Raw genomic sequence first — 13,353 nt, 5'->3', positions numbered from 1 at the left:
TATATTGTAACTATATTTATATGTATATATCTATCTCTAATTATATATTTAATGTCAACTAAATATTGAAATATGCAGTACATATTTCTTATTTTAATTTTTAGTGATAAAAAATGAAAATTATTATGCAAGTTAAAAATTTTTATTTTAACGAAAGCTATTCAGTTTTTTTTTTTATTACATTTATAAATTTAGCACCTGAAATTCAATTTATGTTGTTGTTTTTCCTTCATATGAGTGAAAAGCATTAGAAAACACGTACAATAAAAAAAAATTTATTTTAGGAAAGTGCATGAAAAAAAATCTTTAAAATATTCTCTGGAATTTTGAACAAAATTACCTGGAAGATGATGGAATTTCTTTCCAAGATTTGAATAGACACCTGTCATAGAAGAAGGCAGAGTTTCGAGAACGAATATATTTATATATATATATATATATATATATATATATATATATATCTTTTTTTATTATTGATTGCAGAAGCCCTAGGAACCGGAAGTTCCTCGTGGCATAGCGAGGATGGCGGACCCAACTCTCGCCGCGGCGGCGAGACACCGTCCTCTTGCGCGACTCCAACGTCGGCGAGTTTTCCGTCGGAGCCCGAGGTCGACGCCGACGTCAATCCCGATGGCAACAATCCCGCCGCTCCCTATCCCTGTCAGTTCTGCGACAGGAAGTTTCCGCGTCTCAGCTATCTGAAGAAGCACGAACAGGTAAAGATATAGGTTTTTTTTCTTTCAGTTATTCAGATTTCTCCGATTGTTAATCAGTTATTATTGGTGATATAAATTGTAAAAATAATGTCTAGAAATTTAAGTACAGTTATTTGCATAATAAAATGTCTAAAGATCTCAATTTAAAAGAGAATCTAAGAAGAGAATCGAGCGTTTTACTTTGAAATTCGCGTTAACATAATTTATGAGATAACATTTAATTATAAAGTTATATTTGACTATAAAAACTGCTACAACTTTAAACATATATTTGGCATCGACTTGCGATAACGTTGCGATATCGAGGTCAGACTAGTGCGGAAAGAAAAAAGAAGAAACGAAACCAAAAGGATTCATTCGTCACGGGCATTTAGTATGCGCGTCACGTATATACGCGAATAAAGCTCTCTTTTCACGCGGTGTGAGAAAAGGTCCGAGGTGTGATTCTGCAGGTTCACGAGTCCCATACACGCGGGCAGGTTAATGCGTTTCCTCCTGGAAGACGCGTGGCGAGTCTCTCTCTCTCTCTCTCTCTCTCTCGGATTTTTTCTATTTTGCATGGCGATGACATTAGCTCGTTCTTCCGCGTCCCCGAGCGGGTCATCGTCGGGTCAAAATCTGTAACATCATACCCATAACAGGTTGTACCAGTTATCAGGTTACTTGTCCAGGTGGCCCGCAGTCGCCCCCTTCGGTTCCTTCTCGTGACGGTCCGTTGCTGAATACATATATCCATGTACAAACACACACGCGCGCGCGTGTGTGTGTGTGTGTGTGTGTGTATAGGAACTCGCGAGCTAGAATCGCGCGCAGATACGACTCCGATAATCAAGACGAGTCCTCGTCGAGTCTAGGCAGAGATAGCTGTCTATTTATTCTACGCACAATGCTAGTTTTACTCTACCGAAAGACGTGACGAGTAATCTCAATCTTTGCGATCTTGTCGCATTGAACGGCGAAGATGAAATGTCAACGAACATTCGAGGATTTTTGAAGCTTAAAGATCTCCCATATTTTAAGATTAGACGTTCTAAAATTGCCTCAAATTTTATCAAATTAATTCAAATCCTTGTCGAATCAACCAACAATCTGTCTCGTTAAAGATATATCATCATTTTTTGACTCGAATTTTCTCTCGTCAATCTTCTGTCATCTTCAAGCGATCTAAAATGTCATTGCCAGTTACTGCTCGATCCGATCAGCTGAACCGCCGAATGTATTATACCTTCTCCTCGCCGTTTCATCGTCCGGTGATCCTCCTCGACCGGACCGAGCGAAAGACCAGGCGGCGATCGCCTCGCCCGTCGTCCAGATTGTCTCTTCAAAGGAGCCGACGGCTCGAAAGTCGACCGCACGGTCTCGTCGGTACGTGCCGAGCTTACTTACCTTGTCACGCGGCACCGTTTCGTGCCCCTGAGCCGCGTGCGACGAGCGTTTTACGCGAGCGGGGGAGCACAAAGAAGGTGACCGTATGGGACCATATCGGTCACCGTGATCTGGGTGGGTGACGCGTCCTCGCGGCCGAGGCCGACAGAGGACCGAAGCTTACCTCTCTTTTTCTTTTTTCCTTTCTCTCTCTCTCTCTCTCTCTCTCTCTCTCTCTCTCTCTCTCTCTCTCTCTTCTTGCTCTATGACTTCCCGCTTCTTTTTCCACTGACTCTTGTGGCGTGCTCGACGAGGCTCTCGCATTTAACTCGCACGACTTGTATTGAGATGTTAAGCATGAACCGGGCTATTGTATACGTCAAGTATCTTTCTGAGGTTTGGTCGAGATATCTTCCGTCTCGTAGATAGCTATGGACTTAGTCCTATACGTCTGTAAATACGCGTTGAACCTTGAATAATATATTGCAATTTCTAAACGATATACAGAATTTTTATGGAAGTGTTTAGATTCTGTGATCTTTCATAAAGTCTCAAGGATGCGATAATCTTTCTGAAGAATTTTATGATTATATACATATAATATTTTTTATTATTGTTAAATAATAAAATAATTAAAAAAATATAATAAAATAATAAAAAATAATCAATTTTATCCTTTTCATTCCTATGAACAAAATCATTTTGATAGAATTAGTGTATTGTAATATAATTGTACTGTAATATGATGATTGTTTGATTTCAGAGTCACGGTGATCAGATGCCGTATCAGTGCAGTTGGTGCAACAGACTGTTCAAGCACAAGCGCAGCCGCGATCGTCACGTAAAGCTGCACACTGGGGACAGGCGATATCGCTGCTCGAAATGTGAGGCTGCCTTCTCTAGAAGGTAAGCGTTAAATCTTATCTATATGATACCTCTCCGCCTATCTTATTTTTGCTATTAACAATCAATCACATACACACAGATTTGACGATCATAGGCTACTCAGTCTCATAGAAAAATTTTAAAAATCTTTCTCTAATTATTATTAAAAATTATTCCTCTCTCTTCTGACGTGTTCATCGATAAGAGAGTTCACGAATTATCGTAAAGCTTAAACGTTAAAGCCAGTAAAAATTATCGAAAGGCGTAAAAGAAACAATCGCACAACAACCATAAACGCAACAGATGGTCGAACGAGGCCCTCAACGGGGGCCCCCCTCCGACCGATTCTACGAGGGACGCCGATCCAACGGGTGACAAATGAGTAATGATCACACGACGGCTACGGCCCCGGGTGGCATTAGTCAAGCTTACTCTCTTACGTGGCTCTGTTTCTTCCTCCTCTCCTCCTACCAGCCGTTCCTTAGTACTCTTCGCGTCGTATCCATCTGTTTGTTTCCCTCTTTCTCACGCGTTATCCTCTCGGTATATTGAATCGTCCCGCGCGCATTGAAATGCTAAGCTGGATCCGAGAAAGAGAGAGAGTAGGAGCCCCGTGCAAAGTACCTTTTTCTAACTGGATACACGCGTATGCGCTCGCGAGCCCCCGCGGGGCCCTAGGTGAGCAGACAGGTAGGACGCATAGGTGTTACGGGACAACAGGTAGAACATTAGTCAAGCGCCTCGTTGCCGCTCGTCCGCCTTCGCTGGCCGTTAAAGTCGCGCTCGCAACCGATGACACCATACGAATCTCTCGAACGAAGTCACCATCCACGATTTTGTCAGCTTCTTTTTGCCGAAAAAAAAAAATTAAACTTTACGATTGCATGGCAAATTAACAGTATTAGAGTTATGGAATATATAAAAATTGAAATTGTTGATTTTTTTTACCTGCTTCTTTTATATTTTTAATATAGATTCTTCTATATATTTGTAATAAATTTTTACAATTATATATAATTTATTGAAGTCAAATATATATATATATATATATATATATATATATATATATATATATATCGCTAAATAATAAATAATCACTTTTTTAGATTAACTTTTTGCATCTGCGGTATATTTTTTTAAAATCTTGTTATTAAACTTGCGCGTGAATATATAAATTGATAATTTTGAAATGACAATCTCGCGTTTATTTTGCTAAAACAGAACTGCAGAGAATCGAGTTATTGTTAGAAAAGTCCTAACAGAGACTTGCTTCTCACCTGTCAGCCGCTATTACAATCGTACCGCAAGATCTTTACGCCACATCTCTATTCGTCCTCCCATTTTAACAGTCAGTTTGGGTGATCCAACAAAAGGGTGAAAATCTCCGTGGTTCTCACGCTGAATGTCTCAGTGAAATCTCTTAACTAAGACTCTTCATTTATACATGCAACATCGTGTTATTTCGATCGTCTTATTAGAATTTAATTCGAAGAGAATCTGAAAGAGAATGAGATGAAAACGTTAAAAATATATCACGATAGCTCACAATCATAATGTCTTGAATGATATAATATAGGAAAAGATTATTTTCTCCTTTGTTATAAATTTTTTGTTTTGAAAAATTTAAATAGGAGAACAATTTTCTGAAAATTTCAAAATAGATTTAATTTCTATATACTCGTATTTCAAGAACGCATTTAACGTCACGTGCGTTTTAACCTGTCAGCGAATAGAAAAGTTCGATTCGATCGCGGAACCGGTCGGAAAATTTTATATACTTTACAAGTAATATCTCGTCACGGTAATGTTTTTATTCTCACGGAATGCGGCAGCGAGACATCACATTTTACGCCAGCCTCGTAGTTCTCATGATCCATCGACAACCAACTCGAAGTCACGATTCGACCTCTAGTTACTTCAACGACGATTGTTCGCTTCTTGTACTAATCTAGTTTTGATGAATAGAAAAAAGAAAAATTTTTGCACGGCCGGTTGATCGCAAACATTGGTACAGACACTAAATAAAAATTGCTTGTCAAAAAATAAAATTATAAATAATATCGACATTCGGGAGATTTGAAAAATAGAGTAAGAAGATTTACAAAATTGACTAATTAAATCTAATAAATGTTTTTTTACTGCATAATAAATTATCATCTTTCAAAATTGAATCATTTGAATCATAAATAAAACTATTAAGATAAGAGTACGTGTGGAGATCGTGCAGTCAACGAATCAGCGCGATAGGGTGATTCTTTCAATTCTCGCGAGGGTGGAGTTTAACGGTCCATTTATTTCCATTTCCTTTCAGCACCCTAAACACGATCTTCTTCTTGTAGAATGGCTGCTCGCCATTTCGCGCTTGAATTCTACATTTCTCTCTGCGTGAGTTAGACTCTTAGAAATTACCAGGAGACTTCAATTCTTTTTCTCTAAAGCTAAACGTAACTACTTTAAAATTTATTTATTTTTTTTAATATTTAATTTTTATTTCTTTTTTAATAATAATGGAAATTAGTTTTAAAGGTAAAATATTTGTTATAATAATGATTTCGTAAATCTAAAGAGAGAAATCGATATTATATAAAACTCTATTTTTAAGAGATTTATTTTTGTAAAAACTCTTGAAATCTATTATTAAATAATTTCATTCTAGTTTTCAACAATACCCAAACTATTTGAAGCGAGGATAAAATTACGATTAAGATTTATTTGCTACATCTAATAGTGAAATAAGTAGCCAAAGTAAGAGGTACAACGAAACGATCTCGATCTGCATTCGAATGTCATCTCCGATCAATGTCGACGAACGAGACGGTCAAGGTGACATCGAATATATAATACGAAAACAGGAATATGCGTGATTCTCGTCGCGAACGGTATTTAATACCGGCTTGACCGGCGCGGACTCGTCGCCGGATCCATTCTCTTCGTTAAGCGAGCGCGACGCTTTTTACACGCTTTTGAGTCGTTCTTTCTTTTTTTTCTTTTTTTTTTTTTCTTCTTCCTCTGTCGTCGTCGGCCGGCCGCAAAACGATACGCTCGATAATAGGACAGCCGCGGTTCATCGGGCGATAATCCTGGTGGCGCATGAATAATTCACGCGCAAAGTGCAGGAGTAAATTCGCCGTCTGTCTTCGTTTCGGCGAGTCGGGACAGCTCGCTGACCGTTCGCTCGCTCAAACCTCGTCGGGCTGACCTCACCTTAAATGCGAATTCAGTTTTCCACCGTCAACTCACACACGTACACACGATGAATTATTCATTCGCGGAGTCTACCATGAAAATCGGCGAATCCTTACCCTGTCCGAAATCTCCCTCTTCTCGGACCCTCTTGACGGACGAATCTTTACTTATCGATGCATTTCTTGTCACAGTAGACGAGATGATTATGTAGGAAATCTCGAAAGCTAATTATTTAATGTGTCAAAAATCCTACGTTCATTCATGCTTATGTTAAATGAAAATGATCTTTGTTCGTTGATGCGTGTTTTTAAAATTGACGGATCGTAAAAGAAATGTAAGAGATTCGTATTTCGCGAAATTGTCTATTTTACGATCGATGGAGATCGGTTTTTGCAAGGAAATAAATAAATAAGGAACATAAATAAATTCTCGCAGATGCATTACTTTCAATTATCCGTATTCTTATCCGTATTCTGTATCCGATTAACGGTCGCGTGATGAGATAAAAGATTAGCAAGTCGATTCTCGAGAAACGGCGTAAATAATTTTCCTCGTTTTCTCTTTAGGGAAAAACTACGATTGCGACAAGAGACTTCATTCTGTCTTTCCCCATATCAATTCCCGTCTAATATAAAATAAGAGGGCATATCACACTCCGAGAAGAGGGAGAAAATTAATATCACATATTATTAAACATTTCGTTGCTATTATATCGTCTTTTCTTCACCGCGAAATAACGGTTTTCTACGACGTTTCGACACATTTAAATATGAAAGAATCGATAACGCGCTTAAAATTCGTATATTAATATAGCTTCGTGTGAAAGCGCGGCAAAGGACGATTTTTATATTCCCATCTCCTGACACGAGAATTATTTATTCATTTTCGGAACGCTGTGGAAAACGTCATCGTGTAATACGAATATCTCTCTGATATTCTCCCTTCTAAGTAATATATTCGGCGTTTTATTAGTAGGATACTTAATTAGCACCCGAGGAAAATATTTTCAAGCAAGCTTCGACAAATTCTCGGTGTCCATTTTCATTAATTTTCGTTTAATTCTTTCTCTCGAATTAACTCGCCGATCGCTTTACCGTAAATCCAATCTCCGGGGTTAAGCGCAAGTATCTCATTCGAAGTATTATCAAATCGTCGATAAATTAACTTTGTCGATCACGTTCTACAGTTTTATTATTAAAGACCGCAGCGCGCTAACAAAACCGATCGGTGTACATCCGACTTCCGCAATGAAAATCGAAATATCTTCGTTCGCGAGGCGAATCTATTTTCCAAGTCTGACTGACAGCGTGGTTTCTGACAGCGGGCTTTAATATACATGGACTCTCTCATCGCTTATTATAGGAAATAGAATATCCTGAATTAGATCCCCGATCTCTCTGTACAACGAAAGGCAATTTATCATTTCGAAAAATAAGTCAGACATCTATCTGCGAAAATAGCATTTAGTGGTCGAGATTTCGGGATTGTGGAAAAAAAAAAACGATAGAGAGACTGATTTAATTTCGAAGTCGTCGCGAGATAATAATGCTATTGTTGTTTTACTTTTAAAATGCAATTAGGATTGATAAGACAAGTAACATTATCGGGTCACATACATTTCTCAATAAAAATCTCTTAGGGAGTCTCTCAAAAAGTTATTCTCACTGCATAATTACGTTTTTAGTGCTAAACTAAAATACGTATCTTTTTTTTTTAATACAGTTATAATTTTTTTGTACATAAGAATAATTTTTGTTTATATTTATTTTATTTTTTAACTTGATACTATTATTTACTCGTGTAATATATCTATTTTTTAATTTAGTCTCTATACAAAAAAATATTATAGTAAAACTTATAATATAATTACATTGATTATATTAATAATAATAATTATATAAATAGTAATTATATTAATTATATTAATATAATTATTAATATAATTATATTAATATAATTTTGCAATCGTGAAACATACTAACATATGAAAAAAACTCTCTCTAACACGTACCTCCTTTTCTCAGCGATCACCTGAAGATCCACTTGAAAACGCACGACACCCAGAGGCCTTATCAATGCACAGCTTGCACGAGAGGCTACAGTACAGCCGCGGCTTTAACGGCGCACATGCAATCTCACAAGAAACATCAATCATCGTCGTCGTCTCAATCGGCCGGTCTCAAGCTTCAGGACGTCGACTACGGTAGAAGAAGCGTATCCTCGCACAGCACGTCGTCACCGCCGGTACCGTCGTCGCCGTCGCCGTCATTAAATCTCAGTTTGAACCCGAGGAACGTCCTGAAAACGTCGCAGGGCACTGGGAGCGCCTCCACCACTCCGGTTCTCAGTTCGCCCCTGAAACTCGCCTGCATGTACTGCACCCAGGATTCGTTCAGCTGCATGCAGCAGCTGCAGATGCACGTGCACACGATGCACCAGGCGATCCTGAGTGGCGCGGAAGGTCCGGCTCGACCACCATCGCCGAGCAGAATGTCGTCTAGCGAGCAGCAGGCGGCTGCTTGCAAGCCGCTGGATCGTCAGGACGTCACGAAGGAACCGCGACTGGATCGCAAGTATCCGACATCCGAGGATCGAGGCGACAGACCAGCTGCCGAGCGGGATCATTACGAAAACGGGTTCACCTGCAACCAATGCACCATGAAGTTTTCTACGTTGACCCTCCTTCGCGATCATTTGTTGTCTATACACCGAATCGATGGTTTCGGCGCGGCGATGATGATGTGTCCCTTGTGCAGTATACCGTGTTCGTCGGCGGCTTCCTACGCCGAGCACTACGTCCTTCAGCATTGTGAGAATCGCCGACCGGCGCCGACGCACGTTCTAGATTACGGGGAAACGAAGCTGAACGGCGGCATTTACGATGGTACCGCGAGAGATCCCTCCCGGGTATCGAGAACCGGGGACGCGCCGGAAGCCGCCGATCTCACGAATAAGCACTCGACCAGATCTTCTTCAGATGCCACCGGCGGTTACACAGCTGATACACTGCTATGCGGTCAATGTGGTGCCGCGTTAAAAGACTTTGAATCCTTCCGCGAGCATGTGGCGCGACACTTACAGGCCGATCATCGTAACCAAGAGATGTCCAGGCAACATTTATGTCCCAAATGCGAGGCCATCTTCTCGGATCGCGAGGATATGCTGGCCCATCTGACAAAGCACTATCTAGGCCAGGTCAGCAAAGAGTACGCCTGCAGTGCCTGCAAAAAGCTTTATCCGCATCCAGATCAACTTCAAAGGCATCTTTTGGACGTGCACGCACATCATCTGTACCGTTGCGCTCTGTGCCGGGACACCTTCGACTCCAGAGTAGCGATACAAGTGCACTTCGCGGTGAAGCACAGCCAGGAATGTCGAGTCTATCGGTGTAGCACGTGCGCTGTGTCCAACAACGAAAACTCACCGCCGGGAACAAATGCGGTGGCTTCCGGCGAAGGTAGAAGCTTCTTCAGGAGCGAGGCCGAAATGGCGGCGCACGTGCGTAGTGTGCACGCGCCTCCACTTGCAGCCTCTCTGATGAATAGTAGCCCGGTGGGTGCCGCGAGGAGCCCGGCCTCGACGCCCGGTGCTAGCATCGCGGCGCGTTGTTTCTTTTGCGGGATCTGTTGCGGTTCAGATCTCGAACTCCAGCTTCATTTGGCCAGCCATTCGACTAATCTCTACAGATGTCCCATCTGCCGGGAAGGTTTCGCGGTGGAGTTTCTGTTGGACCGACACATCGCCCAAGCTCATCACGCGACCCAGGATCATCAGGTACCATCCGTTAGAAATAACTCGAGAGAGAACGGGCGTGTTCATCGAACAGCCAGAAATCAGGAGGAAGTAAGTATCTGTTATATTATTAAGATCGAAAAAATAAAACGAAATTTCTCTCAAGAATAAAACAAAAAAGATATATTTTTTTATATAATATATTATATAATATATAACTATATATTATATTATATAATTTTTAAATTTTATATAAAACTCAATCAATAAAAATTCTAGTTACATTATACGCACTTCACAAAATATGAAATTATTAGATACTTAAATCTTAATAAAATTATTTGCTCTCTAAACTATTCTTTTTAAAATTCTAGACAAAATCTCTGAAAAGACGTTCACCAGCATCGAGTAACAATAATTCCTTAAATCAGCGTGACAACAACAAACGTGCAAACTATGGCACTTCTGGACAGCAGTGCGAGCTCTGCGAACGCGGCGAGTTTGCAAATGAAGCCGAGCTACAGGCACATAAAAAACTGGCTCACCAAACGCCTTCTAAACTGTCCAGTAAGAGTCTATCCACTTTGAATACTCTGACGTGTGGTTATTGCGGCGAGGTTTGTCGTTCGCGAAACGAGCTGGAGTCGCACACGAGGATCCAACACGCGTCCAACGAACCCGGTGGACGTCACAAGTGCAACATCTGCGATGAAGTATGCTTGTCGAGTACGACTTTGGCCGAACACAAGCTCCAGAAGCACTGCAAGATACAACTGAGCGACACGTGCGTGGTATGTCGTGGTTGCTTGACCTCAGAGAGTCAATTCCTGGATCACGTGCAAAGGCATAGCTTGGAAAACGTAGACCCGCAACAACGACTGGACAATTCTTTACCTCATTTACCCGCTCCGTGCGTCGTTTGCCGGCAGACGCTGATCAGCGAACTAGAGTGTCGTTTGCATGCGCGGCATCATCTACGGACGTCTTCGGGATCGCGCAGCGCCATTTCTAGTCCGACCAGTCCCGGTGGAGGGAAAACTCAGAACCAGGGTTGTTGTCTCTGTTTGCGCGATTTTGCTGCCGATGATTTCGTCAGTCTGCCACCCAATCCTGCCAGTACGAGCGGACAACCGCTTAAGGTCTGCAAACTCTGCTATATGCGACACTCTCAGGGATTGCCTATCCTGAACTCAACGACTTATGAGCGGGCCAAGTACGATACGGCCTGGTTTGCAAGCAAGAATGGTCAATGGGATAGTTCCAAGGACAAGTGGGATGACAGAGCACTCAACGTTGAGAATCGATCCAGAAATGAAGAAAACACGGATAAAAAACGCTGTGAGGAGTGCGGAGTGAAGTTCGAAGATCCCGAAGAGGCGGAGAAACATAGAATCACAGAACATGAAAAGATTAGCAATAGTGGTTCGAAAACCTCCTATACATGTATACAGTGCCAAGTTAGTATACAGTAATTCGTAATTTTTCAAATAATATTTAAATGTGTATGTGTGTAATTCAAGATTATACACATGCGAAAAAGATCTACTTCTCACTTTCTCTTTTATTAAAATAATAAAAAATTAGAATTTAAATAGGATTTTTGGAAGATTTCCAGTGAAAATAACAATTTATGACATTGGATTTTTTTGACATTATGTACATATATTGTGTGTTCTCGCAAAATTATATTTTCAATTTTATAATTATCACCAGGTATCATTTCCAACCGAAGCCAAAATTCAGCAACACGTAAGAAAGGACCATCTGGAAACGTCTAGGAGAGCTTCCCTGGAAGCCTTGCGGTGTCATTTGTGCTCATTTGAAGCTGCCAGTCCTATGCAACTGCAAATTCACTTAATAGAACATACTTTTGTTGGCTGCGCTGCACTCAGCTGTTACCTCTGTCAGTCGCTCTTCACAACTCCTATTGGTCTTCAGGTAATTTAACCACCAATACATTTCAAATAATAATAAAAAATAATAATAAAAAATTATTTATTATACGATAACCGGAAAACATTTTCAAAAAGGAATAGATAAACAAGTTCTAGAACAAAAGTAGTTTGCTCTTGAACTTGTTTATCTGTTTCTTTTCATTAAGCTGAGTGAATTCCTCAACATCTTGTTTCATACATATGAATAAAATTTGGATTTTTTCCCTTGATTTGATGATGCTTTGTTGCGAAGTCGCGTATTTTCGATTCGTTTCATTTTGTGTTTTACGAAAACGACGAAATTAACATATGTCATATAATAGTAATTTATTGTTTCGTTTCCCCTATTCGAATACAAATATGCCTTTGTTTGCAGAGTCACCTGCTACAGGAACACGGTCTGGGCGCGCGACCGTACGATTGCCCCAAGTGCACGCTCAAGTTCTTTTTCAATGCGGAGCTAGACCATCATATATTGACTTTCCACCGTCCGAGGGACGAGATTCATCCCTCATCGGCTGAGAACGCTCGCGAGATGAAGAATTGCGAACCCGACGGCGGTGTAACTGTGAAGGAGGAAGTGATGCAAGGTGGCAAAGAAGAGGAGGAGGAGGAGGAGGAAGAAGTGAACGTGGATCAGATAGGACAGGAGGAACACGAGAAAGCTAAACGAGAAGAGCAGAAGTTGAAGACGGAAGTAGATATCGAGACGACATCCAATAAAATGGAATCGTGACTTTCTTCGATCAACATTACATTTCATTCCGAGCTAGGATTAATTGATTATTATTAGAAACTTGTTAGCCAATCATTAAGTTTTTCACTCCGCCGCTGTCTCAGCGGCAAATATTCTATATGACATATATCTTTTAAATAACAATTTGCGAAATAAAGTTCGATACTCATATATATATATACACATACACTTACACACACAATATTAATTAGGAATATTACCGAGAAAGATTCGTAATTATTCCAGATGATTAGTTTTTTACATATTGATAAAATTTTAATATATAAGATTACGCGATGCCTTTCTCTGGTAGAAGGATCGTTATCTTGTTTATCCTGAAATTCTTATATATCAGTTTCAAATTTGAAAGTCGAGTATTCGTGTTTTCACGGTACATAAATTTGTTCGCGTTAAGTTTGCTGAGAGTATTCATCTTATTGCTTCGAACAATTATAGATGTTCGATCTTAGAATCCTAATTATAGAAGTAAAACGACTTTTTTCTTTCCTCTACTTTGTCAAAGATTGACAAAGCTGTCTGCTTTATCGAAGTTCGTCTAACATTGCTAAAATTAAAACAATCACGTCTTAAATGTATATGCGCTTATACATATATATATATATCAAGTTTATAAATGCTGTTAATTTTACATTATATGATGTAATTATGTTAATATTTAAACTTTAAGAGAAAGAAGAAAAACGATACAAGCCAAATCTTAGATATTGATGCACAACTTTATTTTAAATTCTTTATAAACGTCGAATATATATATATATATATTGATTTGTCTTGAGAT

At 39.8% G+C, this 13,353-nt stretch overlaps 1 protein-coding gene across 5 annotated transcripts in view; it reads left to right on the top strand.

Moving 5' to 3' along the window:
- The window catches only part of LOC126851190 (zinc finger protein 423 homolog), a 77,607-nt gene extending 64,305 nt beyond the window's left edge, over window positions 1-13,302 (top strand). For 3 of the 5 annotated variants that reach the window (XM_050594876.1, XM_050594875.1, XM_050594877.1), the window contains 6 exons: window positions 484-716; window positions 2,845-2,987; window positions 8,177-9,995; window positions 10,259-11,341; window positions 11,598-11,822; window positions 12,195-13,302. In XM_050594876.1, coding sequence (XP_050450833.1) covers window positions 484-716; window positions 2,845-2,987; window positions 8,177-9,995; window positions 10,259-11,341; window positions 11,598-11,822; window positions 12,195-12,554 — 3,863 coding nt within the window. In that variant the 3' untranslated portion in view covers window positions 12,555-13,302. The remainder of the gene's footprint in view (window positions 1-483; window positions 717-2,844; window positions 2,988-8,176; window positions 9,996-10,258; window positions 11,342-11,597; window positions 11,823-12,194) is intronic. The other 2 variants (XM_050594879.1, XM_050594878.1) reach the window with 1 other exon arrangement.
- Window positions 13,303-13,353: the final 51 nt, after the last annotated feature.

Source organism: Cataglyphis hispanica, chromosome 7 (assembly GCF_021464435.1).
Source record: "Cataglyphis hispanica isolate Lineage 1 chromosome 7, ULB_Chis1_1.0, whole genome shotgun sequence".
NCBI lineage: Eukaryota > Metazoa > Arthropoda > Insecta > Hymenoptera > Formicidae > Cataglyphis > Cataglyphis hispanica.
The sequence above is the reverse complement of the archived record's forward strand: the minus strand, read 5'-3'. Positions and strand labels throughout refer to the sequence as shown.